Source organism: Simochromis diagramma, unplaced genomic scaffold (assembly GCF_900408965.1).
Source record: "Simochromis diagramma unplaced genomic scaffold, fSimDia1.1 OVJJ01000304.1, whole genome shotgun sequence".
Taxonomy (NCBI): Eukaryota; Metazoa; Chordata; class Actinopteri; order Cichliformes; family Cichlidae; genus Simochromis; species Simochromis diagramma.
This window is the reverse complement of record NW_024387030.1, coordinates 14,934,111-14,958,238: the sequence shown is the minus strand read 5'-3', so window position 1 is coordinate 14,958,238 and position 24,128 is coordinate 14,934,111. Positions and strand designations below refer to the sequence as shown.

General features: G+C 39.7%; 2 protein-coding genes across 2 annotated transcripts; both read right to left on the bottom strand.

The window, feature by feature from the left end:
• Positions 1–1,729: 1,729 nt before the first annotated feature.
• lin52 (lin-52 DREAM MuvB core complex component) lies at positions 1,730–13,848 on the bottom strand. The gene is made up of 6 exons (XM_040042268.1): positions 13,756–13,848; positions 11,654–11,728; positions 11,531–11,568; positions 11,365–11,431; positions 11,092–11,175; positions 1,730–2,117 (listed from the first exon to the last, which is right to left on the bottom strand). The coding sequence occupies exons 1-6, from the start codon at positions 13,772–13,774 to the stop codon at positions 2,062–2,064; spliced, it is 339 nt and encodes a 112-aa protein (XP_039898202.1). The 5' UTR covers positions 13,775–13,848; the 3' UTR covers positions 1,730–2,061.
• Positions 13,849–14,368: 520 nt separating this feature from the next.
• pomt2 (protein-O-mannosyltransferase 2) lies at positions 14,369–22,545 on the bottom strand. Its single transcript, XM_040042267.1, has 21 exons — positions 21,610–22,545; positions 21,450–21,534; positions 21,260–21,364; positions 20,380–20,488; positions 20,051–20,159; positions 19,776–19,935; positions 19,574–19,680; positions 19,403–19,485; positions 17,898–18,007; positions 17,730–17,796; positions 17,545–17,605; positions 17,368–17,446; positions 17,078–17,229; positions 16,900–16,991; positions 16,734–16,810; positions 16,573–16,644; positions 16,441–16,500; positions 16,255–16,360; positions 16,036–16,176; positions 15,657–15,768; positions 14,369–15,075 (listed from the first exon to the last, which is right to left on the bottom strand). The coding sequence occupies exons 1-21, from the start codon at positions 21,900–21,902 to the stop codon at positions 14,970–14,972; spliced, it is 2,286 nt and encodes a 761-aa protein (XP_039898201.1). The 5' UTR covers positions 21,903–22,545; the 3' UTR covers positions 14,369–14,969.
• Positions 22,546–24,128: the final 1,583 nt, after the last annotated feature.

Below are 24,128 nucleotides of genomic sequence, written 5' to 3'. Positions count from 1 at the left end.
CAACGCACTGCGGATGGATGGAGTGTTTCTCTTTTTTTTCTCTCCCTCCATATGGATGACCAGCTCTGCGGGGACTGACCCGTTTCTCGAAGAGACTGCTTGGCTGGACTGAGGCTATACGGGTGACAGGAAGCCACAGTGCGCACACCATATTGAGGATGTCAGCTCGTTTAACACGTCAGCGCTCAGCAGACTGATCAATGTTCGCCAGTCAGCATCAACAGGTGTCTACATTCAGCCAGTCCCACAGACGGCAGGGGCACTTCAAATGGGCACTACAGTTGTTGCACTGAATGCATAAATGCGGGAAATGCAGACACACTGACTTTAAAATAATGCACTTTTTTATAATGTGTATAAGTTCTGCGACAGCCTACGATTAGAATCACAACATCGTCAAATGCACTCTGTAGAGCATAAATAAAAGAATGCATAATCTAAGCTTCTGCACTTTAATGTGAATAGAATTTGCATGATTTCAACCAATCCCCTCACAAACTATTAACTTGTCCTGTTTTGAAATGACATTATTACGCGTTTTTGTGTGGGGGCTTTCACAGATAATATGAAAGTCGTTTTTAATATTTATATCTAGAGGGACTTCACCTTTTAGCAAACTAGGAAGTGTAATGCGCTTTAAAGTTATTGAATGCATTAATAAACGAAGGCCTTCCGAAAACAGAATAGAGACGATAAAACTGGAAACACTCAGTTTATTTTTTGTGGCTTTAAAATATCTACAAATTATCAGTAAATGTTTTAACTTCATAAAGCCACCGCGTCACAAGTCATTGGTGACACTTGGTGGGATCAGATCTAAAAAAATTTTCTTCAGTTTAATCCCTGGTTTTATTTCTAATGTTTCTCAGCACCCGAATGACAAACTCCAGCTTAAGAAGCGTGCACAGGCCTTCAGCTTCTTGAGGCCATAAATAAAGACGGGCTGGGCTTCTTTTCTGTCCACGCTTTCCGTCAGCGGCTCGCCAGACTGCGCGTCCCAGGACACTGCAGTAAGAAACACGGACAAAGCCAAAGTGCTGCATGAATACATACTTTCGGAGGGGTGAGCCAGGGTCCGTGTAGGTCACGAGGGGTGAAGCCAGTGAGGCAATGGCGGCCTCTGTCCGTGTGAATCGGAAAGACGACTGGGGGCTTATTACCGGCCTGGGGAGAAGTGTAACTTGTTGGGAGTGAGCGGCCAGAGCCCCTGCGACATCTCCAGCCGAGAACAGTCCGAGGCATTGTCTTACCTAATTATGGCGGATGGACTTCTTTTTGTTTCCCATTCGGCATGCCTGTCTGATTCTCTTTTTGCCCGGCCGCTAGCTCCGACAACGTTGAAGTGTGCTAATTAGAAAAGAAATGGTCCTAGTAATTATGTCAACTCTTATTAACGGCGATGACAATGAGCAATATTATTTTTACGCAATGTTTTGTGTAGGGGACCCTGCTTCCAATGCTCATTAAAAAGAAAACATGCCCCGATAGCCGAGAAAGTACTCCCACGTCGGAGCTCCTTACATGTCCACAGCAGAGAGGTGCTGCACTCTGTGGAGTGGCAGAGGCATGAAGTTATTGCCCTAATTAAAAGTTGAACAGTCTCTAAAAACTTTTGCATCACTACAGTTGGCTCCTTTGGCTGCAAACGTAATCAAGTCACAGGAGACTTAAATTCTTAAAAAAAAAAAAAAAAGCAAAGATCTTTTCATTTTAATAGTTTATTAAATAATTTCACAAACTGAAAAAAAGTTTCATGTTCAAAAGTATGAATAATTAGGGAACATTTAATCAAGGTAGATCTACAAGTCAGAGAGAAATCCAGAGAAAAGTCACAACTTTCCAAAAAAAAGAAAAAGATTATTTAGAGAACAGCAGTTGTACAGAGGAGTCTGATGAGAAGACATCAGCAATGTTAGTGAGCATTTTGCTCTATTTAATCAGAATGCAGTCCTTGAACTTGACTGTGAATGTCTGAACATGTTCATAGCGTACTGGTGAATGCAACGACTGCAATCACTGTGAAATCCAAACATTTCGCTCAGCTGAAAAAGAAAAGATAAATCACTTCTTGGGCTTCTCCAAGATGTTTAGGAACTTTCCTCTGGTCATTTCTCTGGCTGGAAAACAAGAAAACACATATTTTAGATAAACTACAGCACAGTGTCAGAGACCTTTCAACAGTCTTCTTAGTAAGTTGTTAAAATCAGAAACAAATCAGTCTTGTGCAACACTTGGTTACAGCTCTAACAACTTCAGAAAAGCTTGTTAGTAATGCAAAGCATGTATTTAATATCTCCAGTGTCACATCGGGAGGCAATTTATACAAACATCTGTTCATCCAGGACATGAAAATCAACATAAAATTGAGACGTAACTACCAAAGAGTCTTGTGATTACAAAATTGTTGCCTCGCTGTAGTGAGGTACAGGTACTTAGACCTATGCATGTATAAAAGTATTAATGTGTATGTGATTTAAGAAGCAAAAATGATTACAGGTTATGAACAGTGACAGACACTAACAGAAACATAATACTCATTCAAGTATTAAGATGAATAATTGAGTGAGTGAAGGCTTCATTGTTAGGGTTGCGCAATGAACTTAGTAGTTGCCAGCCTAGAGGTCCCATTGATAAATGTACGGGGCTGTGACAGGTCATCCTCCCCAAGAAATATATTACATTATTCAGACAAGATGCACACTGTCCTAAAAAACTATGAGTTGCTAGTTTAGTTAAAACTCTGGATACAACTGTTTTAAATCTGTTGGTTTTCTTCCCTTTTTTCTTATAATTTAACTCTGTGGAAGCTGATGCTTCAGATGAGAAGAAATTTAAACATAATACACGGTGAGTGCAGCAGCCTCACTTGCTATTAAAATGTTATGTTATTAAGGGGCGGCCAATCAGAAAGAAGGGGAGAATTGAGGAAAGAAGAGAAGAGCCCAGTAAGGAGGATTATTTTCAACTCTGAAAATAGAATAAAATGTGAAAATTAAAAAAAAAAAAAGAGCTGGAAAAGAGCACAATAGATCCTTCTATATTGTATCTACAGGAGACGAGTCTTCATACCGTTTAGATTTTCCATTATAACAGAGTGTAAGCTATTTCATTTGAAATGTGTATAATGAACAGCAATTTTATCACATCCACACACTAATAAAAGACCAACCCTACCAACACACCAACACCGTCGCTTACTGTCACTATAGCACCAGATAAAGAAATGTATTCAAGTGGGATTCAGTGAACAAGGTTTTGCCAGCATCTTGGCACCGAGTCTTGAAACATAATCGTCCCTGCTGAAGATCCTTTATTAAAATGGCTTTCTCTGGGAGACCAATCATTGCTGAGGCTTTTCTATCAAAGACAAACCCGAGTGTGAATATAGAGACTACAGACAGTTTCCTGCAGCATCATCATAAACCCCACAGAGGCACCTTCTTGGTACAGTAATTACTCTACTCGAGATAAGAAGACGATCAGCCTCTCTGCTTCAACTACAGATTTTAAAAAGCACAAAGCTTAGATCGCCTTCTTTACTGTTACAAATGTTGTACATCAGACAAATAAATGATGGACAGAGCAGCAGACAGCACTTATTTTAAATGGGCTTTAAGCACAAAGTCGCCCACCTTCATAACGCCTGTTTGGTGTCTGCGTGTGCTGGTGCAGAGGGGCCCCGCCTCCTCTGCCCAATGTGGCTAATGAAAAAGCCAGGGCAGTTAGTAATTTAGATGAGTTGCCCAGGGTGGAATGATAATGGTGCATCTGGGCGTGGGGGCCATGTCACCTTGAGGTGTCCATCATTAGGTTGAAGATGATGCTAACTGGAATGGGATGGGTTCATTTTCCAATTTTCCATCTCTTCAAATCACCCTAAACGGAGTCATCAACGGACCTCTGGCCACGCATAGGATTCTTTAGATTGAAGTGAAGCCATCAAAATTAGGCAAGGGAAAGCAATTACACTGGGATGACCCTTAAACTGGCAGAAAGATGGTGTCACTATTATTTGAAGCAGCATCAGAAGGAACGGTAAAAGGGCAGCAGTTAATATTTGCATTTTTAACATGAAATGCTTCTCTCCTTCTTATTATCAATTTCTCCAACCCGTGACGAGCTCAACCTGTAAAACAGATCAAAGATAGCAGTGCCTCTCTTGAGATTACGCGCCCTGCTGAATGTCTCATTAATTACGGTTCACTTCAGCCTCCCCTTTCTCAGATAGAAACTCAAATATCTAATATCATAACATTAAAGACATTAAATTAAAGTTATGAAATAGTAATGTGGGATTTATTTTCATAAAACGAGAAGTGCTGGCAGCGTGCGGGGCTCTGTGTGTTAGTGATAAAGTTTAAAAAAAATGCAAAGCGAGAACAAACTGTAACTAAATATACTGTTACTGTCTGCAGACAGACCACAGGCTCTGTCCAGCTGAAACTGAAAGTACCTTAACCTAAAAGATAACAAAAGCCAGTATGATGTTTGAAAAAAGTTAACAAAATCTGAGAATATCCACAAAAACTGTCTGTATTTTTTCCTCTTTTTATTTCTCTGTCGTTTTTTCTCTTATTTTTGGTTCAAAACAGCTTAACACTCCTCATATGTTTTAACAATGCAGTTTAAAAATCCTCTATTAAAACAAGTTCTAAAAGTATGTTTAAGACTTTAGTTGAAGCTTTTTGCATCTGCAGTATAAAACAAGAGAGCTACTACTATTATTGCTATTATTTTAAAGGATTTGGCTCTTTTGCATGAGCAATGTTACTCTGCAATTCCACTGAAAATTTACAGCACTGTTACAGCTGCAGTCTCCAGCATGCTTCTGTAATATTATAAATGCTCAGAGATATGACAGCTACAATGTACAGAAAAAACAGCAACGTAGCAGAGTCTATGGCCTTAAATGTGGTGCAGCATTCTGCTGTTCATGCAACAGGGATAATAAAAATTATGCCTATTTGTGGAGTGATAATATATTCAAGCAAAGTACAAAATCTCTCAGTCACACAGTTCAATTCAATTTTATTTTTTAGCGCCAACATACAACAAGAGTGACCTGAAACGACTTTATATTGTTTGGTAATGACATTACAATATTAGAGAGTAAACTCCAACAATCAGATATAAGCGAGCACTTGGTGACAGTGAGAAGGAAGAACTCCCTTTTAACAGGAAGAGACCTCCATCAGAACAAGGTTCAGGACAGAGCAGCCAGATGCCATGACTGGTTGGGGGTTTGAGGGGAAAGACAAGACAAAAACTATTGCAAGGGAAGATATATGTTAACAGCTGTCTGCAGTGGTTATCTAGTTAGTGCACAATAGTCACACTTTTTATTGCAGGACTGAGTAGACTAGACATAAATAAAATTTTGAAGACAGCCTTTGTCTTCTCCCATTCAGACTGCATTTGCACGTCAATGGCTGTATCCCAATTCAGGGTCTGCAGCCTTAAAGGCCGCATTTCAAGGCCGATTACGTCACAGCGATGCGACGAAGGTTGTCCCAATTCAAGGGCTGCTCGAAATGCGGCCCTCAAATGCGTCCTTCATTTCCCTGAATTTTAAGGATGTGGCGGTGTAGACTTCGTGGCCCAACATATCCCAGAATGCATAGCGCGGCGGTGGGTGTGGATAATTTTGCCGGAAAAAAACGGCGGATGAGGGGCGCCCGAAGAGTACACTTTAAGTAAGTACTGAATATTATGTCACTTATTTATGTGCAAATGTTTAATAACGAAGAACATCAAAACATTACTGTTGGCCACATGTCGGCAAAGTCATGTGACATTAGTGACGTTTGTGCTAACTTGGTTTTAAAGCCTTTACTTTAAAATACACGCCGTCCAATAGCTGAGCTTAATCTCACAGAGAATGACCAAAGCTCATGTAGAAACAAACAAATGAACAAAAGATGTTCTCCTTCATTTCTGTCAAACAAAGCTGTATGACACGTTTCCAGCTGTTAGTATCATGGTTGCTAGGCAACCTGGGCAGCGCCACGGAGGCTAGACCGTCCCATTTCACAAGCCTCGCACTTCCGGCCTTAGCGGTCTTTGAGTACGCGGCCCTTGTTGAGGCTGCGTTGAGGCTGCGTACTTTAAGGCTGCAGACCCTGAATTGGGATCCAGCCTGTGTTTTCTACTTCGTATCCATGTTCTCTTTTCCCTGTAACTCATTTTGGATTTGAGCCCAGCATCCATGTTTACAAAGTATAGACGGACCAAAGTGGTACCCTCACAACCCAAAAATCACACACAGATTACCATATACTGTAAACACACTCAGACGAAATTATGTATCTCAGATAAAATGTAACAATAAGTGGTTGATCTTAATTACAATGTTTATTTTGCTGGATCTGTCTTTTCGAGATTTTCTATGACTGATCAAAAGAGACTCCAATAGCTGTTCATTTTTGGAAAATAAACAAAAGAGCATTACTACAGAAAACCTGACAAGTGCACACTCACTCAAAAGCTTGCTGACCAACGCACACAAACACATACACACAGGCTTTGTCATACACCCGAAGAGATCAGATCAATACTGATTAGGGAGACTTAGAGATTTGTTTAGTTGATTAGAAAGGTCAATCACTAATTTTGCACTAAGTTAATCAGCATCTTGTTACGACTACCATCCATACTAAATGGCACCTTATGGATTCTGCAGGCCATCGCCTTGTCCTGTTGATTTGTTACCATCTAATTATCATTTAGCCCTAATGGCCACAGATTCCATCATCATATGTTATAGTAGGTTATCAAACACAGCCACAACATACAGTATATGTCAATTTTACCTAAATTAAACATTCCCCTTGGCTTGATTTGCAAATTTAAAAAAAAAAAAAAAGAAATTGTACCTTATCAGCCCCATACCCTCTGGATGTGGATTTTGGCTCTGATTTGGTCCACTGAAACAATGGAGATTAACCTATATCTGCAAGCGGCTAAGTATGCCAGGAAATATGCCCTCTGAAGTATCAGAGCCTGCACTGTTGCAACCCAAATGTTGCTGCAATTTTCTGCTCCACACTGGTAAATCATCCTCACTTGCCAAATCCCATGTGGACGAAAGGAAAATGCAGAGGAAACGCAGTGGTGTAACATCTCACTTTCCTCTCATTTACAACAAGTGATCTGCGTGCCATTGTAACAGCCCCCCTCCTACCAATCCCCTGTGTATAAAATGAGAGTAATCATCACTTTGCCCAACCCAAATCCCCCCCCCCCCACCACCCAAATGACATGCTCCCAGTGAGCTCCCGGATGCCTGTTAGAAGCCAGGACCGATGACCACCTGGGTTAACTGAAGTCGCAGACCCCAAGTCTGACGGACCCGATTCACTTTCATTAAGCGTTAAGAGGACTTATCTGACCCTCAATGACCATCGCCGAGAGGTGCTCAGCTATTACGGGGTGTAAGCTTTATTTAATGGATTTAACATCCACTTTCACTGCCCTTGTCCCCAGGGATGAGGGAGACACAGAGGAAATGACACACACAAACACTCAAGCATGGAAGGACTTGGAGGCACACATATTCATCCAACGCACCCGCCTTGCTACACATACACCTGACGCTCATGTTTGTGTTCAAAATTCAATTACCCACTTATTGATACTTCACAGGGATATTTAAGATGCAGACACGAGCTGTGATTTCCCAGGGGAGCCACTGGTTCCTCTTTATGTCCCAACCGAGAGAGGCCCACCCCTCCTCCTCCTCCACCTCCAATGCATTTTCGCCCGGCTGACACACACACACACACACCCACACACCAAAACAAACACATCTGCACCTCCCAACCCCTGCCCCAGCCTATGCCTGTTCAAGAGGTGTCCTTATTAATAGGCAATCAGTCAAAAATCATTCATTAAAAAGCCTAAAAGGTTTTACACCCGCACTATGATTAGCTGGGAAAGAAAATCCAATGAATTCCTAATGCCTTTATGGAAATGAGGTGTCATTTCCGATCTGCTCAGGGAGGCAGCAGCAGGCAGGCAGGACTGAGGAGCAGTGAGTATGTGTGTTTGTGTGTTAGCTCTGCCTCTCTCACACAGCCCCAACACTGATTCTTGTATAAGATATGACGAAGCTCTGTCAGATACAGCTGCAACATGCTTACCATGGAAGGAGATGCTCATGTCAGCCTTTTGCAATATGTCTGTTGAACTACTTAAGAGATGACGAATGATGACGTGTATAATTATTAGTGCTAGTTACGAAATAAAACCCATCCATATTTTAGCAATGCCTGTGCGGGAGCCAATTTCAGAAAGCTAATAACAGAAAGCCTACGGGTACTAAGTGCTTAAGATGATTAAGAAGGTAAGAATTGAACCATCCTAGATGCTTATTTTACTTTCAGCACACATGAGGTGCCACTGTGAATGAGATGCACCACAACGCTGCCATTCATTGTAACTATGAGACCAAAGAAAAGCAGGGGACAGGTAAAAAGGCTAGCACAGGGAACTAGCAGAGGTTAGGAGGAGGAGGAAGAGTGGTAGCGGTGGTGGGGAGGTATCCTCTGTTCCTCATTCAGCTGTTGTCAGCTGAGGTACTTCATAACCACCCGCCCTGCGGTCAGCCCGCCCTGATGGATTGATGGAGGCACATTAGCACTAGTGGGGCCCAGTGAATGCAATCATATTCAGCAGCGGCATGCTTCTAATAGGCCGGAGATTGATCCTAAGGGTGTGGAGGAGGTGGTGGTGGATGAAGCCCCATTAGGAGCTGTCAAAGCAGGGTGACCTTCAGTCTCACCTTCACACAAGAAGATGCAACAGAGTTGGCCGGGGTATGTGCTGGGTGGCATCATGGCAGGAGAGAGGTAACGCAGGGTGCAACAGAAGCCACGACATATGATTGCACACCCAGAAGGCAACGAGTCGTGTCGTTTTTCTTTTTTTGGAATTGAATTATAAGTGATATTTTTCCTTACAATTTTTATAACAATGTGGAGATGACAAAATTATTTTGATTAGTTCTAGCGCCTGGCAAAATTTTGAGGGAGGAAAATATAGTTAGGGTTAACTTTAAAACTTTAAAAGGGTGCATGTTCTGAATATATTATAGTAACCACTGCTGAGAAACATCTGATGTCACTGTTATAAGTTCATGAAAACACTCAACAACCACAACAACAACAAATTTTCTGTTGTTCTGTGTAATATGAATCTTCAATAACAACAACTAATGACACATTCTAGGGAAGACATGTTAAACGGCAGTCAGTTGAGGCCACAAGTGTGAGAGTGCAAAATCCCACCAGCTCCAGCAGCCGTGTTACCAGTCGTGTCAGTAGCTGAGGCCCTTCAGTGCATCCCAAAGGAACACTCAGCTTTCAATTACCTCCAATAACAGCACTTATCAGAGTCCTCAGCTTTCCCTAGAGACCACAGGCTTGATGCCCACGCTCAGTGGCCCACGACAGGGGTATTCATCATGGGGCGGAGTAACAGATGGGGCCTGAGGAATAGGCACGCGCCAAACCCTCTGGGACTAACTGGGCCAGCATCACACAGCCCTTTTTTTGGGTTGCTTGTGGGAGGAGGGTGTGTCCTTATCCCCCTCATATCCATGTTACATACACATGTACAAATATTAGAAAAAGCAAAAACCTACACTAATTCTGCTTAAGCGCATTCTAGGAAAAGGGAAATTTCTGGTTCAAATCTCCTTTCTCACTGCAGTATGGTGGGCGGGTTTTCACTACTTGATTGTGCTCTGCCATTAACCAGCTCCAACTTTAATGGTCCACATGTTGAAGGGGGGAGGGCAGTAAATCCTGTCCTCTGCCCTCGCTCTGCCATGCCTCTGCGGAGTATGTTTACGGGTACTGAAGAGTGCACAAACATGATGAAAAAGTAGCTGAGATTTACAAGGCCTCCCCTGACAGCCCGGAAAAGGAGAAAATTAAACCAGAGAGCATTAAACAGGCACCGATTACAGGGCTGCTCTGACACCAATAATAACCGTCATTGCGTCCCGTCATCCCGGGGTACATGACATGATTGCAAAGCCTGCAGTCCTGCACCTATGACAGCTAACATCTTTATACCAGCCAGATTACATGCTTCTCCTGGTTTAGGCAAAGGCTGGGAGATCAGACATTTTTCAACTAAATAGATTTTAAAGTTATGGCTTATGCAACTAAAGCACAGGCACCCTGTTAATATTTATGTACCGACAGACATTTGTAGATCAGAGCATTGTAGCAAATCTTTGCCATTAAAATCACTCAACCATCTAAAAATCTCACATTGTTAGACAGTTGAATATGTGCTGCTTTCAAATTTTTATCAAAGCCTATCCATATTATTTTTTGCATTATTTGGCTCAGATTGTCTTTATTGACTTTTACAAAGTACTGCACTTCGAGTGTAATTGAGCCAAAATCTGACCATTTTGCCCTTAGGTGGTAATTTAATTGAGTTAGCAAACTTTCCATGTATATTTGTAAACATAAAAAAATGCTAAGGTTGTATTCCCATGACAGGGGTATATCACAGTTTTTCACCACTTGCATGCTTCTAAACTGGAAAAATTAAAACCGATTTTTCTCTTCGGGAAATATGAGCACTTAGCTACATCTCTCTAATCCACACTCCACAAGGATTATGACAATGGTGGCACTGGGGGAATGGATTAAAAATAGATTTTGCATCCATCAAATGCTTAGGCATTTGTCTCCTCTGGGCACACTTTTCTTTCTTACCATTCAAGTTTACCAATATTACCCTAAATACGGTATTTAAGGCGTTGAGGTCAACATGCTTGCTGTTAGACACAAGCTTTGGGAGTTGAAGTTACATTTTCATTTTTTTTTTTCTGTCTTTGGACAAAAGCATACAGGCCCACGTGAACTTAAATCTATTAGGATTTCTCAGTGTTATGATTCTTAAAGATGCTGGGAAGTTACTTCTTCCAGACAGAGAAGCAAAACCCAAGAGAGGCCTATGAGCACCATCTAGTGGTAACATGTGACCACATCCTTTTCGCACTCTCAGTGATTTTAAAGGTATAAAGGCTGGATTATCTGTACACTGGCATGTGTGTGCTGTTTGTGTACTTACACTCCTCTAAGCCCAGTTGGTATGCTAGATTCTGAAGTCCTTTGACCTTCTCCATCAGGTTGGCTGTGGTCAGGCTACCCAGCTCTACAGAACAATAATAAGACCCATAATAAAAGCGCTAACCTAACTTCAGCAAAATGTTAACCATTTTGACAGGATTATATATGAAGTCTGCCTCTGTCCACCAGTCTTTCTGTTTAACACCAACTGTAACAAGTAAATTGAAAAATCTGTCTGGAAAAAAACCCCATAATTTTAGCTATTTGGACCAACCTTTCAACATTTCAATATCCTCACTCTCCAGATCTGACATCCATTTTGGGGGTGAATTGCAGATGGGCTGTGATAAAGAGTTACAGATCACACATCATGAAGTGTGACAAGCCTATTTATGTTTCTAATGTGTAACTCAAACTCAGCCACATTAAATCTAACTCACAGTTTTACAAGATGCAGCGAATTCTGCGACTCCAGGCACTGTATGAGAGATCAGAGAATAATAAAGTTTATGCATAATAAAAGCTACGGTAACCAGTCACACAGGAGCAGGAGATAAACTTACACTGCTCTGGCCACAAGTCTGGTGACGCTCTATCCAACTTCTCAAAACTCAGCAATGACGACTCAAAATCATCACCTATCAAGACAAAGAAAACAAATTAGAGCCAGTAGATTTATGTTCCTACTACTGTAACCACGAGGGACGAACTGTGGGCAACGAATACAAGAACGACATTGTGGGTGCAAGTGGCAAAATGATGCTTCAGCGTTTTCTTAGAGCTAATATTCCTCTGCATCAGAAGGAGCCACCTCAGGCATCTGACGAGCTAGGCACTAAATAGATGGATGGATTTTTACAGAGTAAAAACATCTTTATAAAAAATAAAAAATCCCTGGGTATCTTTCACCCAGTGACAGTTGTGATAGGGTCCATTCTCCCTGCAACACTGAATAATCCTGAATAAGTGGTTTTTAGATACTTGTTAAACTGTAGCCAGCAGGGTTTAAGTGTCTCTGTTATGAGGAGGGAATTTTGTCAGCATGATTCGGGTTCACTTGTTCAGAAAAATATGGGTCTCCTAAAATCAATACATAGCTGTGTTTAATAATCACCTTTATCATATAATTAAAAACAATTCTATTTTGATTATAGAATAACAATGGTCCCATCTATATCAGATTCTATGGTACTCACAGTCACTAAACCTTATTTTGGACTGATAAGTCACAAGGCGCTCCATTAAAAAATAACAGATAAGGATCTATGTTTAGCAAGAATGGTGTTTCAGTGAAATTACAGGGATGTAATAGCCTTAAGAATTAACATAGAAATAAGTTGTCTATGTATACTTACAGCATGTCACAATTATATAAAAAGTGGAAAATGCTGGGCTGTTTACCAGCTTTCCAACAATGTATTTCACAAACTTTCACAAACACTGATTGACTGTGCACCATTATCTGCTCAGCAGTAACATGACCTGCACACAGTAGTGACAATACAGGCAGAAAATTGGGTCTGCCCTGGGCATATTCTTCCATGTTTAATGCCATGTACAGTACAGTGCAAAAGTCTTGAGCCACCCATCATTTCTTTGCATTTTCCTTCCACTGAGCCAGACTTTGACCAGTGTTGGCTAGTAGTTTTCCAGATTTAGTGAAGATATTTCAAAGTTTTTCTTTGGCCATTTGTTACTTTACCCCTTATTTTCCACCTTATGATTAATAGCTGACCATTTTCAGAGGATTGTTTGTCAAGCCACTTAACACTGATTTATGAATTCATTCAAGCATACAAAAGCACTTAACTCAAGAGGTATTAGGCACATAATTTTCTCTAATTTCTTCAGTTGAATCTACAAAGAAATGACAAATATAACACGGACTGAAAATATAAAATAGCATTTCGCACATCAAGGAACCCAAAGAGCTATTACCCCCAAACCTGGCATATTTACAGAATGCAATGTGCATTTGAGGAAAAGGGGAGAAAAGGCTGAGGTATGTCAAATTACACAAAGACTAGATTGGATGGATTGCAATGTTAAATTTTGGGTCAAATTACTCTCAATTTGTATGGATGAAATCACGAGAGAGGTACAACAGTGAGTGTCTACAGTCATCTGTAAAACACACGGTGCTTTACTGTTAAACATACAAGATGATCAATTTCAAGTGCACAGCTTCCAGTAATAAGAATAACGAGATGTACAACACAGAAAAAAACGTTGGAAAAAGAAGAAGAAGAAGAAGAAGAAGAAGAAGAAGAAAGCAATACAACCAAAACAAAAACACTATACTTGTTATGAAACTGGTCTAAGGAGGGATGATTTAACCTGTTAGTAGTACAGCAGTAACTAACAGCTAATATTTTAGCTAGCAGGATGCACAGCTTCAGCTCTGTGAGTCAGACTACACGAAAGAATTCAAGCTTGCTACCCGCTCTTCTTCCCCATTTATTGGACCGAACACCGGGGCTAGTGAGGGCTTTAGCCAACGGAAAAAACATGTCCAAACAGCAAAAATACGGCACTAACATGCGTATTCTGTCGTCTGTGGGTCTTCAAATAAAACAGGATTATAGTTCTTAACGGTTTGATGTGCTTAAAGATCTCAATTTTACATTTTATACACAGCGTCGCAGGGTAAAGAATTAGAATTTACCTCCATTTGGAGACGCCATCTTCACAATAATCACGTGATAAACGACAGCCAATGGCAGCGGCAGCAGCAGCTCTGACAGTTGACGAGTGTATGTGGTGTACTTCAGAAACACGCCACCAGGCGGCCCGCCGGTTTATTGTTATATCCAGCATATATCCAGCATTAAGTTCAAGTGAGAAAAAAATACAACGAACATTAAGTAACTGACGGTTATATTTGGGTCGGGGTGACTTCGGTTCCTACATTTAAACTAACAATATAACTTTGGGGGAGCACAGGAATATGTTTATACACCTGCAACCAAAGCAATGTATTATATTATATGTAATTATTTTCAAGGGGACCAATATCAAGCTGTTGCAGTGTTACTTTTTATGTTTTTACATGGATATTACTGGAATGATCTTTTGAACTCTATGACTTTTATCAGATTTCTAAACATTTCTGAGCTTTTGGGGATATCTCAAGTAGTCAATCATATTTTAATTATCAACACTGAAAATACCATGTCTAGTAAAGACATGCTTCATGTTATTGTACAGAACATAAAAACAATTTAAAGGTTTCCTTCAACTTCAAAAATGTAGAAAACTTTACATGTATAGATACAGAATGCAGTATCACTGTTTATTGATCACATTAAAATGTAAACGGAGTCGGTAATAGTCTTACATAGTATAAAAATAGTGTGTAACACACAGCTCTAATGGCTAAATACAGTACCAAAATACTAAGTAATGAGTAAAATCAGAAAATCCCTAATCAAAATACAGTCTAATAGTTTCTAACTGTACAAAATTTCAAAACGAAAATCAGGGAGATGTAGCATTTAAACCTTTAAAACTTACTTTTTAGAAACTTTTTCCTTTCAGGCACTTTAGCTTATTGTTTTGAATTACAGTACACGTTAAATCTAGGAACAGAAGTTGTGATGTTAGTTAAGGCCTCTCAGAGACAAAGTTAAGATTCCCACTTACACCACAATCTGGCTTTCACATTGCATTGAGTTAGGTCTGCCTTAACAAGCATTCTTCATGCATGATAGACAACGTCAGGTGCAAATGCTGTGACACAAATACTAAGACACGTAGAATTTCAGTCAGTACCTTTTAAGAATCACTTCTTTGTGCAAACACTACTCTGTCAGTTTTAAGTCCCTTATACTCAGAACAGGTGCAAGTCACATCATTAGTGTCATCTTCCTGCAAAGCAGACTAGAACTCCCAGGAGTCCATCCACTTCAGATCAGCCATGGCGCTGCCCGGCTCGTGTGCTAGTGGACCCGTCATGCCATAGGACAGCGGATGAAACAGGTAGAAACTGACAGACAGTGAATGGATCACAGTCAGTTACACTAAGTAGATGAAATACTTCCATTCTTGTGCTAAAATGGGCTATGAGATCTAAAGTCACAGCAGCAACAAGTTCAGTGTAATTATTCTTTTAATATTTAGTAAGAATTAGCAGAGAAGCTTCTTTCTGAGAGCCAGATGAGAAGGTTGTAATCCTATTAGAATATCTGTATGATAGTCCATCCAAACTTGAAAACTGTATTAAATCTACATGATATACATGACAATATATATAGCATATTAAGAGCACCTGCTTCCTTTAACTTAAATGATTTATCAATCATGATGGACTGTAGGTATTAATCTTGTCATTAACTCTCAACAAAACAATAACAATCCTTTAATAATCCATAATCTTTTCATCCACAGCAAACAGTCTGCTACAAGAACTTCATGGCTAATTAAACCATTAGGAGCATCAATCAAAGTATAAAACAATAGTTGGACTATCATAAGGAAGATATATTATGTAGCAGATATCTCACAGTAATGATAGGCGGTTTCTGACAGTGTTAAGAACAAGCTGATTCTTCACAGTACTCAGCTCACCTGTAAAGAATACTAAACAGAAGCAGCAGCTGCCCAGCTCGCTGGAACCAATAGGAATAAGGTGGGTGGAGTAGAAGGTCAGCACTTCTGAAAAGGATGTCTAACGTCAGTCCTGGAGGAAAAAAATACAATTATTTAACCAAAATTGCAAAAACTGTCTGTCAAGTATGCAAAACTGAGACAACTGTGTCCTAAACACTGTCGACTCTAATGCAAGCCATTAAGTGAAGTAAGCTGTAAGTGAAGTATTGGCGACACTTTCACCCACCAAACCTGCTGAAAAAAGGTTCCTATGTGTGGCTTCTACTTCACTTCTGTACCTCTGCACTCCCCTCTACACGTTATAGTTGGAATACAGAAATCCAGCACAGTTTGGTACCTGTTAACATGCTGCTGAAGAGCATTGCAGGGAAGTAGTGGTGAAAGTAGAGGATACGACCCATGGTAAAAAAAGGTGCATAATGCAGGAGCCAACCGAGCATCAGCAGTCCACCTCCTCTCACAAGCACAAGAGAATGCTCTGAATCACAGGACAATAACGCTTTACTTAAAGTCACTTTGCAAACACATACTGTTAAGGCACCATTATTTACCATACCTATTCTTTGTTGGCCCAATGAAAAACCTCTTTGGGTGGCTATGGAAGCCACCGCCACCATGGTGAGATACAACCCCAAACTGGCCAGATTTATCCACCACACCACCTGAAAACCATTTTCACCATGAGGACACTGATCTGCTGGTTAAATGAGATTGTAAGCATAAAACTTAAAAACAAACTTACAGGGTTCCCCAGCAGGTAAACGCGGTACTCTGTCGCATTTACTCCTGAAAACCTCAAGCCCTTCACGGAAAGAAATTACATGAAGTTAAAAGATATTAAAAAAATAATTTTATTTATTTATATTTAAAGCACCTGGTAGTTGATTGGCCAGTGCCAAGGTTTGGAATTCATCTCATTGTCTTTGGGTTTTAAGCCACTATTTCCCTAAAAGACAATAAAATAAAATGAAAAGAAATGAAGATGCACTTTCTTTTAAAGCAGATGAGCTTATTTATTCTCTTATTATTACTTACTCTAAACATAACAATATGGGACTCCAGTAAGATTTCCAGAAAATTGGGCTTCAGCACAGACAGACTAATGTTGGGTACTGCCAGAACACACAATACACAACATGTTAGCTGCTGTCTGACATCAAGAAGTGCAAACACAAAATAGGAATGAATGAATTAATCATACATTTTGGATTAATATGGTCCTCAATGTTCCACTGAGAGCTTGGGGTCTCCTTCAAGTAGGGACTACAGGTCACCTCTATTTGTTCCCAGCCCCTAAACAGAAACAACACTTGTAGTGCGTTGTGTACAAATCGGTTGTGTACAAAGTCATCTCAAATTTAAAAGTATGCTCGTTTTACCACTTTGGAAGAGTTTTGCCAGAGGAGTAAAGCACACAGCCGGTAGCTCGATGTAGAAAGCGAACTTTGCTGCGCAGCACCTTTACTGGGTCACCCTTCCGACCTCCGCACACCTCCACCTGCCACAGGTCATTGGCGTCCCCTGTGCCATTCTAAGAACAGACCAAAAATAATTTTAGTGTTGGGGTACAGAACACCCATAAAACCCCAAAACAGAATGTGCAATAAATCTGTCAAGTCCAACTGAATCTGTATTTTTAGTGCAGATGTTATGTTAAAGCCTTCCTTACAATGCCATAACCTGTAACCTGGAAGTGCTTCTTGGTCAGAGGCGCCTCATGGAGGTGACTGTGAAGGTTACGAGTTGTCCTGAAAGAAAAACACACACACAAAGAGATTTGGGATAGAACTGAGACTGAATCACTTTAAATAAAATGTGCATTTTTCTCGTCACTCATAATACTTACTCTTTATGCTCCAGTCGAACGATATCACCATGGCGAACAAGATCAGGGTTGCCAGATTGAGCTTATTAAAAAAACAAAACCCCAAAACAATAGATATGAACAATAAAACAACAACTCTTTATCCCAGCTGGATTTTAACATTGTATTTGGCAACATTGTTAAATATATCAATGTCAGTTCCTCACAATTATTATCTTGTTGTCTGTGAACCACCCACAAGTTGTTGTAGTCCTTATGCAGGTAGGCTGTCACCTGTAAGCAAAGAAATTATAAGAAAACATTTAAAGTTAAAAAACAAAGAAACTACAAATATAAATATATAAAATATTTCAGTTTTCAACAAGTAGCCTGACCTGCTGCTGCCTTGCGCCAACTCCTTCTGGGTATAAGTGCCAATGAGAGTGCAAATAACCTCCAGCAATACGGAGGTTTTTTATTGTAACGGTAGAGCCAAATGCCAGGTCTGCATGAGAAAATCAACAAATCATAGGATCACTACCATCGTAAGAAAATGTAAATTAATAAGTTAAATTAAACTTTTTTTGTTATGTCTCACATAACCACATAATGCACACAATCAAAATTTTTTTTAAATAGCTAAGAGACTTAATAAAGTCCAATTATTTTACTGTTAAACAATTAATTTGCATTTAATAATATTTATATTATAGTAATCTTACAGAACATATATTTCTTTATATTTTGCTTCGAAGGAGCAAGACTTTGTTGCAATGCAGTTCCTTATTTTAAAAGTGCTCTTCTAAAAGTCTTTCTTTGGACATCGGCTGCTTTTTCACTCAGTTTCAGTCCAGTCCTTGTCTCTGATCACAGCAATATTTTTTGTCTGTTAAGCCACTTAAGAATCTATTTTAAATTGTTTCTTTAGGCACACTGTTAGTAGAACTCTGGTACAATAACATGCCATTTGTTTCCATTTATTTAGCAAAGATAACACAGTTTGACAGGCACAAAATTATTGCACCAAGGTGATTCCCAAAGTAAAAGTGGAAAACCTGGCATACATCATGTGAAGTGTGCCGTAAAAATAATTGAGGAAACTGGACAAGTGGAGGACAAAAGAAGAAATGCCAGGTCTAAAAACTAACTGTAGGAGATCAACAGCATCTAAAAGTCATGTCCTTAAGAAATGCATTTAGTCAAAGCAGTTAGGTTTGCTTTTGCACTGATCCTGAGAATGAGACCGATCTGTCTTCCCACAGCCTTTCCCGAAACCAAACCAAACAGTTAGAGGAAAGCACAAAATGAAAACAGAACTTATCAGTGAGCGAAACAGAACCCAAATTGCTGTCTCCAAGTCTTCTGTGATTTATGCCACCGCAAATATCACAAACATAAATTTGTGTGATGCAATGTAGTATTGCAACGGCTTCGACTTTGTAATAAAGACTCGGACTGCGTTCTACAAACAAATGATCAAGCAATTAGTAAATAATGATTAGTAATCAATATATCATTTGACATTTACGGTAAATAACTATTAACAACTGCTGAATTAACGATGGATTTCCCATTTATCAGCAACAGTTGATGTCAAAGTGTTACATCATGGAAACAAGTAAAATAATTACATTTATTCAGAGTGTCTATTGAAATGTTTTGAAAAGTAACAAGTGGTCCTTGCACCAACCGCTTAAGGGATTAAACCCTTGATAGTGAAATCCTTATAAAACTTTCCCAGGACAGTAAAATGTAAGCAAACCTTTCAGCCCATCTGGCTATCATATTAGAGGAATGTCTACGTTTCTCTTTGACCTCTTTTTCCACTTTCTGAGTAGCGTTTAAGTAAACACAGCTGTAGTGACATTTGGTTTTATTTAGAGCTCTGTTTGCAACTCACACTCAGGCATAGATGCATTGTGTAGGTTGTTCCCAATTAGACGAGACTGAAAGGCCGAACTGAAGAAACCATCTCCTGGTCCACTGGCAAGAAAAAAAAACAAACATAATGATTACTCACATAATACGGTGAATGTCAACATATGTGTACTTATTAAACACCCATTCTCACCTTTTGTTCAGCACAACAAAGTGGACAGCAAATATTGTAACATAGAGGATGAGGGGAAGCAGGATGAGTGCAAAAGCCCGAGCAAGAAAGTGCTTTGCAATGTCCACCTGGTGCCAGGAAACATGAGGAAAAGGGCGGTCAAACCTCCAATAACCACTGACGATATCGGCACCAGTAAGCTTAGTAATATCCTGCTGTTTACCAGCGAGAGACTCATATCTCCCAGAAGTCTCCATAGGTCCCAGATTGTGTTCAGTCCCACCAGGATGATGACAAACAGACCCACAAACTTTACCCCCAAAGCCCCAGCAAGGTTTATACCAGTAAGTACCAACCAAAGCCACCAGGAGGCACTGAAGGACCTGGAAAAAGAAGAAAGAAAAGATTCAGTAGGGAAGAAGGAAAGTAGTTAATATTATTAACAGGCCATAGTGAACCTTTCACTCTTGACAAACTGAGATTCTATTGGTGTCCTACCTATATCTCTGCTGGTTGAATTTCACCATACTCAGCACTGCTGCCATGATGAAAAACATGAGTATAGGGTCTAACAGGATGTACTGGGAGATGGTGATGCAGCCAGTGTCTGTCAGAAAGGTGTTGAACACATTGATTCACCTCAACATACACAGTAATCAAAGGAGGTATCAGCTGAAAAGGAAGACGATGGCCAGGATGGAAAATCATTTTTAAGTCACTCTGAGTCAGAGTCATAGTGTAGTCATTTCTTCACTGCTTACATACTGTTCGTGTGTGTAAGAAATCCATAGCAACTTTCATCATAAGACAATTAAATGATGATTTACCAAATATGAGCAAGGTAGCAGCGATGATAGCAGCGGTGCAGGAGTTAGACAGCTCCAGCACTATAAGGTAGGCAAAGATGGGGAGGAAGGAGCCCAGCGTGGCGCAAAACTGCAGGAAAGGAGGAAGAACAAACAAATCAGCACCTTGAATTCATTTCTTAGGTATTTCTTACATTTGTCTATTAAAACTGTATCGGCAATCAATTAGGAAATTCCATGTCGACTGCATACATGCTTCCAGTCTGACAATCTCTGAGACATTTCTTCATAAAGAAACTACCAATTTTGAGCTTTCTAATATTTTAAGTTTGCATATAAAATATACATATTTTGTGATGAAGTTAGGGGCATTATACATTTTCCCCAAACTAATTTTTTAAATATTTACATTTTTCTTTATAAGCACAGCCCCAGAGGGTATATTTCAATACTTGTGAAATTGACAGACTTTATGAAAAAGAGCATACATTTAGTATGGTGGTTAGCAATACCTCACAGAAAGAACGTTGGGTTCAAATCGACCATCCTACTGGGACCTTTCTGAGTGGAGTTTGCATGTTTTCCAGGTACTTTGGCTTCCTCCCACAATCCAGAAAGATACAGTTTGTGGGGTTAGGTTAACTGGTGATTACGCAGAAAATGCACTTCAGAAAAGGCCCCTGGGATCAGCACAAAAAGTCTTTTTTTGTATTAACATGCAAACTAATTTCAATTCAATTCAATAAAAATTTAATTTAGCAGATTTACTGTTAAGAATCATATCATAAACCAGGATTTTTTAATCAGGGAAATCAGAGAGTGTCAGACAGGGAATTCTTATATTTGGTCAATTCATGTTTTGACCCAAAAAGCAGTTTTCCAAGTGTGACAAGCAGCATACCCCTCTCATCCCCCAGTAGTTTTGGTTTTCATATTTATCTCCCGGCTTTATGAAAGGAAAGGTGCCATCGTAGCCACTCATGTAACCAGCCAGCCCTATCAGCATCTGCAACAGAGTGTCAAAGGTCAACAGGTACGGGACTGAAGAGCCTTGCATGAAGACAGACCAAAGACATACTCTGCCATCTCACCTTCCCAAGAGGAGGGTGGACATCAAAGAAGAAGGTCCTGTTGATGTAGTAGCTCCCCATTTTTCCAAAGTGAGTCTCATCCCAGCTGAAAGACCCAAATCACTCATCTTGTAAACAAGACTCAAAGTAAGCATTGCTTCATGGAGTAAATGTCACTCACCACACATGAGGGGGCTCAGTTATCTTGTAGAGGCGTGTAGAAAAAGACAGCCCTGCCGCCAGCATTAGCAGCACTTTGCTTGGAGACTCAATGCTTTCTCGAGCCAAAAACTGACCAGATGGTCCGTTTGAGGACTGTGTGTCACCTCCTGCTAAGTGTCCAGCAGTTTGACTGTTCTTGTCCTTGGACACAGGAGTGAATGTGGTCTGAAAGCTCTTTTCTGGTGTGGGGCATGTTTTCCTGTTCCGTAGTGCTAAGGTGTTCCACTTTGGAGAGCATTCTGCTTTTGCCATTAGGAAAATAACCCTGTAATACAAACGACTAGCTCCCTTTCCCACCAGGTAACTCAGTATTTAGGTGATACTACCTAACCATATGATATGTGGTGATACCTAACTGCGCTGTCAGGGGGCGAGGAGCTAGACTCAGCACGGATATTAATAGGAAGAAACGTTTGAACAGCTAGCAGCACTTCTCAAAGCTGTGTGTCAAAACAGGCGATACCGACAGTGAACGTCACACCTACTCTACTCAACAAATTACAACACATGATATCAGTTACACTGCCCCCAACTTAATGACAAATTTCTTCAATAACCCCCCTCTCTAACTTTCTAGCTAAGTACGCCGCTGGTCCAATGGCGACATTTAGAACGATATTAGCTAGGAGCTAACAGTCTACAATTGCTGCTTAATTAATCAGTGGTTTTACGTTAGGAGCAGCCCGACACCTTACGGGAGGTTGTAGCTCGAGTCAATGAAACACGTTTGAGACACGCTGGCTTCTAGGAGATGTATTTCTGTGTAATACATCCACGTATTTATGTGGACGACGGACGATGAAAGAATAAACTAAATTTCCCAAAATCCTTCTTCTTCTTCTTCGGTCAAGTTTAACGGCAGCTTGCATCCAAAACTGTTGCATTACTGCCATCTCCTGGCTGTTTAACCACTAACCGTAAGTTCCTCCCAAAATCCTTCTGGGATGTCGTAGGGATACCTACGGATCCCTGAAAGGGTCATGTTGGCATGTTAGGAATTTTTCTTTGAGATTTTTCTAAATTATTGTTTGTTAATATTGTTTAATATTGTGTTTGTACATTTCCGTTTTCCTTAATACACTCATGGTATACTCACCAGATCAGGGAGCCGCTTTTTAGACTGCGAATAAACGCATTTAAAATTTGGCCAATGTGGAAAGGCGTGAATACGTAGGTGTAGTTCAGAAGTAAGCCCACTAGAGGGAAATATAGTATAATAAGTACGTTTAATTAATAAGAGAACATCTCACGGTAGATTTTGTTAACACAGTATGCACTTGCTGACCCCACACTCGTTAGCCTAGTGGATACACGTTTTTTAGGAACTGGATTTGGTCCATCACTGATCAGTCTTGCGCTGCAATGTTGAATCATTTTTCTTTGACATTTTAAGCTTTTAATTTACCACAGTTTGAAGAAAAACTGTCAGCATGTTTGTGTGTGTTCATATCTGTCAACCCCTGCATTTAAAACAAGTATATTAATTTAAATAAAATGTTATTTTGTCATAGATCATCCTAACAAATAGTTGTCAAAACAAAAGGAAAAGTATTATCTTTATTTAGCTTTATTTTGTATTTTTAAACGTAGTTTAAGAAATTTGTAGTGCAGTAGAAACAGGTGCAAATTGTAGGCTTTTGTTATGTTTTGAGTACAATTATTTTTTATTATTTTTTATTTACGTGGCTATAGCTATATATGGGTAGGATTCAATTGATTACTTAATAAAATTCGATTAAATGTTTAGTAATAAAAATCTAGAGGGTTTTTTTTGTTTTCCAGAAAATAGTAATACTCATTCAGGAACATGTATTCATATTGTTATAACTTGTTACTGTAATATACGTATATATCATTCTTTATATAAAACTTTGGCCTTCAGATCAATCTTTTGACCCTGAAGCTGAGGTCAGAGGTCAAATGTGACAAGATATTTTTTATTGTTTTATGTTGCTTTCTATATGTTGACAGGACACAACATACGTGTAAGAATCATAGTCATCACAGTATTTATCGAAGTCATAAGGCTTTTTGTCCATTTTTGACCAATAAATCATTGAGCTGACCCTGAAGACCTTGGTGGGTGTAAGCCAGATTTTAATGGATTTTAAACATCACATCATTCTACACCCCTGCAAAGTTTCTCAAGCCTTTTTGAGCTAATGTGTTTACAGACAGAAAGAATGACATGCACGCAAATGCTACCAAAAACGTAACCTCCTTAGCAGAAGTAATAAAAAAATCAAAATAACTCTGCTTCAATTTATATGGCTTCTCAAACAAATTTACTTTAATAATAATTCAGTAACATCAGTAGTTACTAAAAAGGCTTAATTTATTTTAGAGGGGAAAACACTGACATTTGTGAAAAAAAAGAAAAAGAAAGAAATCCTACACGTGTTTAACGACAAGATGTGTTTCTGCATCAATACTTTTACTTCAGAATGATTTGAAAGCTTATAGTACAATTAAACTCTA

Coding starts and splice junctions, on each gene's coding strand:
- lin52 (XM_040042268.1), bottom strand. Junction 11,569..11,653: donor AGACTTGTGGCCAGAGCAGT/GTAAGTTTATCT, acceptor TCTCTCATACAG/TGCCTGGAGTCGCAGAATTC. Junction 11,176..11,364: donor GGATATTGAAATGTTGAAAG/GTTGGTCCAAAT, acceptor ATTGTTCTGTAG/AGCTGGGTAGCCTGACCACA.
- pomt2 (XM_040042267.1), bottom strand. CDS start 21,902: ATGGCAAAAGCAGAATGCTCTCCAAAGTGGAACACCTTAGCACTACGG. Junction 19,486..19,573: donor TTTGTTGTGCTGAACAAAAG/GTGAGAATGGGT, acceptor TTTTCTTGCCAG/TGGACCAGGAGATGGTTTCT. Junction 16,177..16,254: donor ATTGGGCCAACAAAGAATAG/GTATGGTAAATA, acceptor CCTGTGATTCAG/AGCATTCTCTTGTGCTTGTG.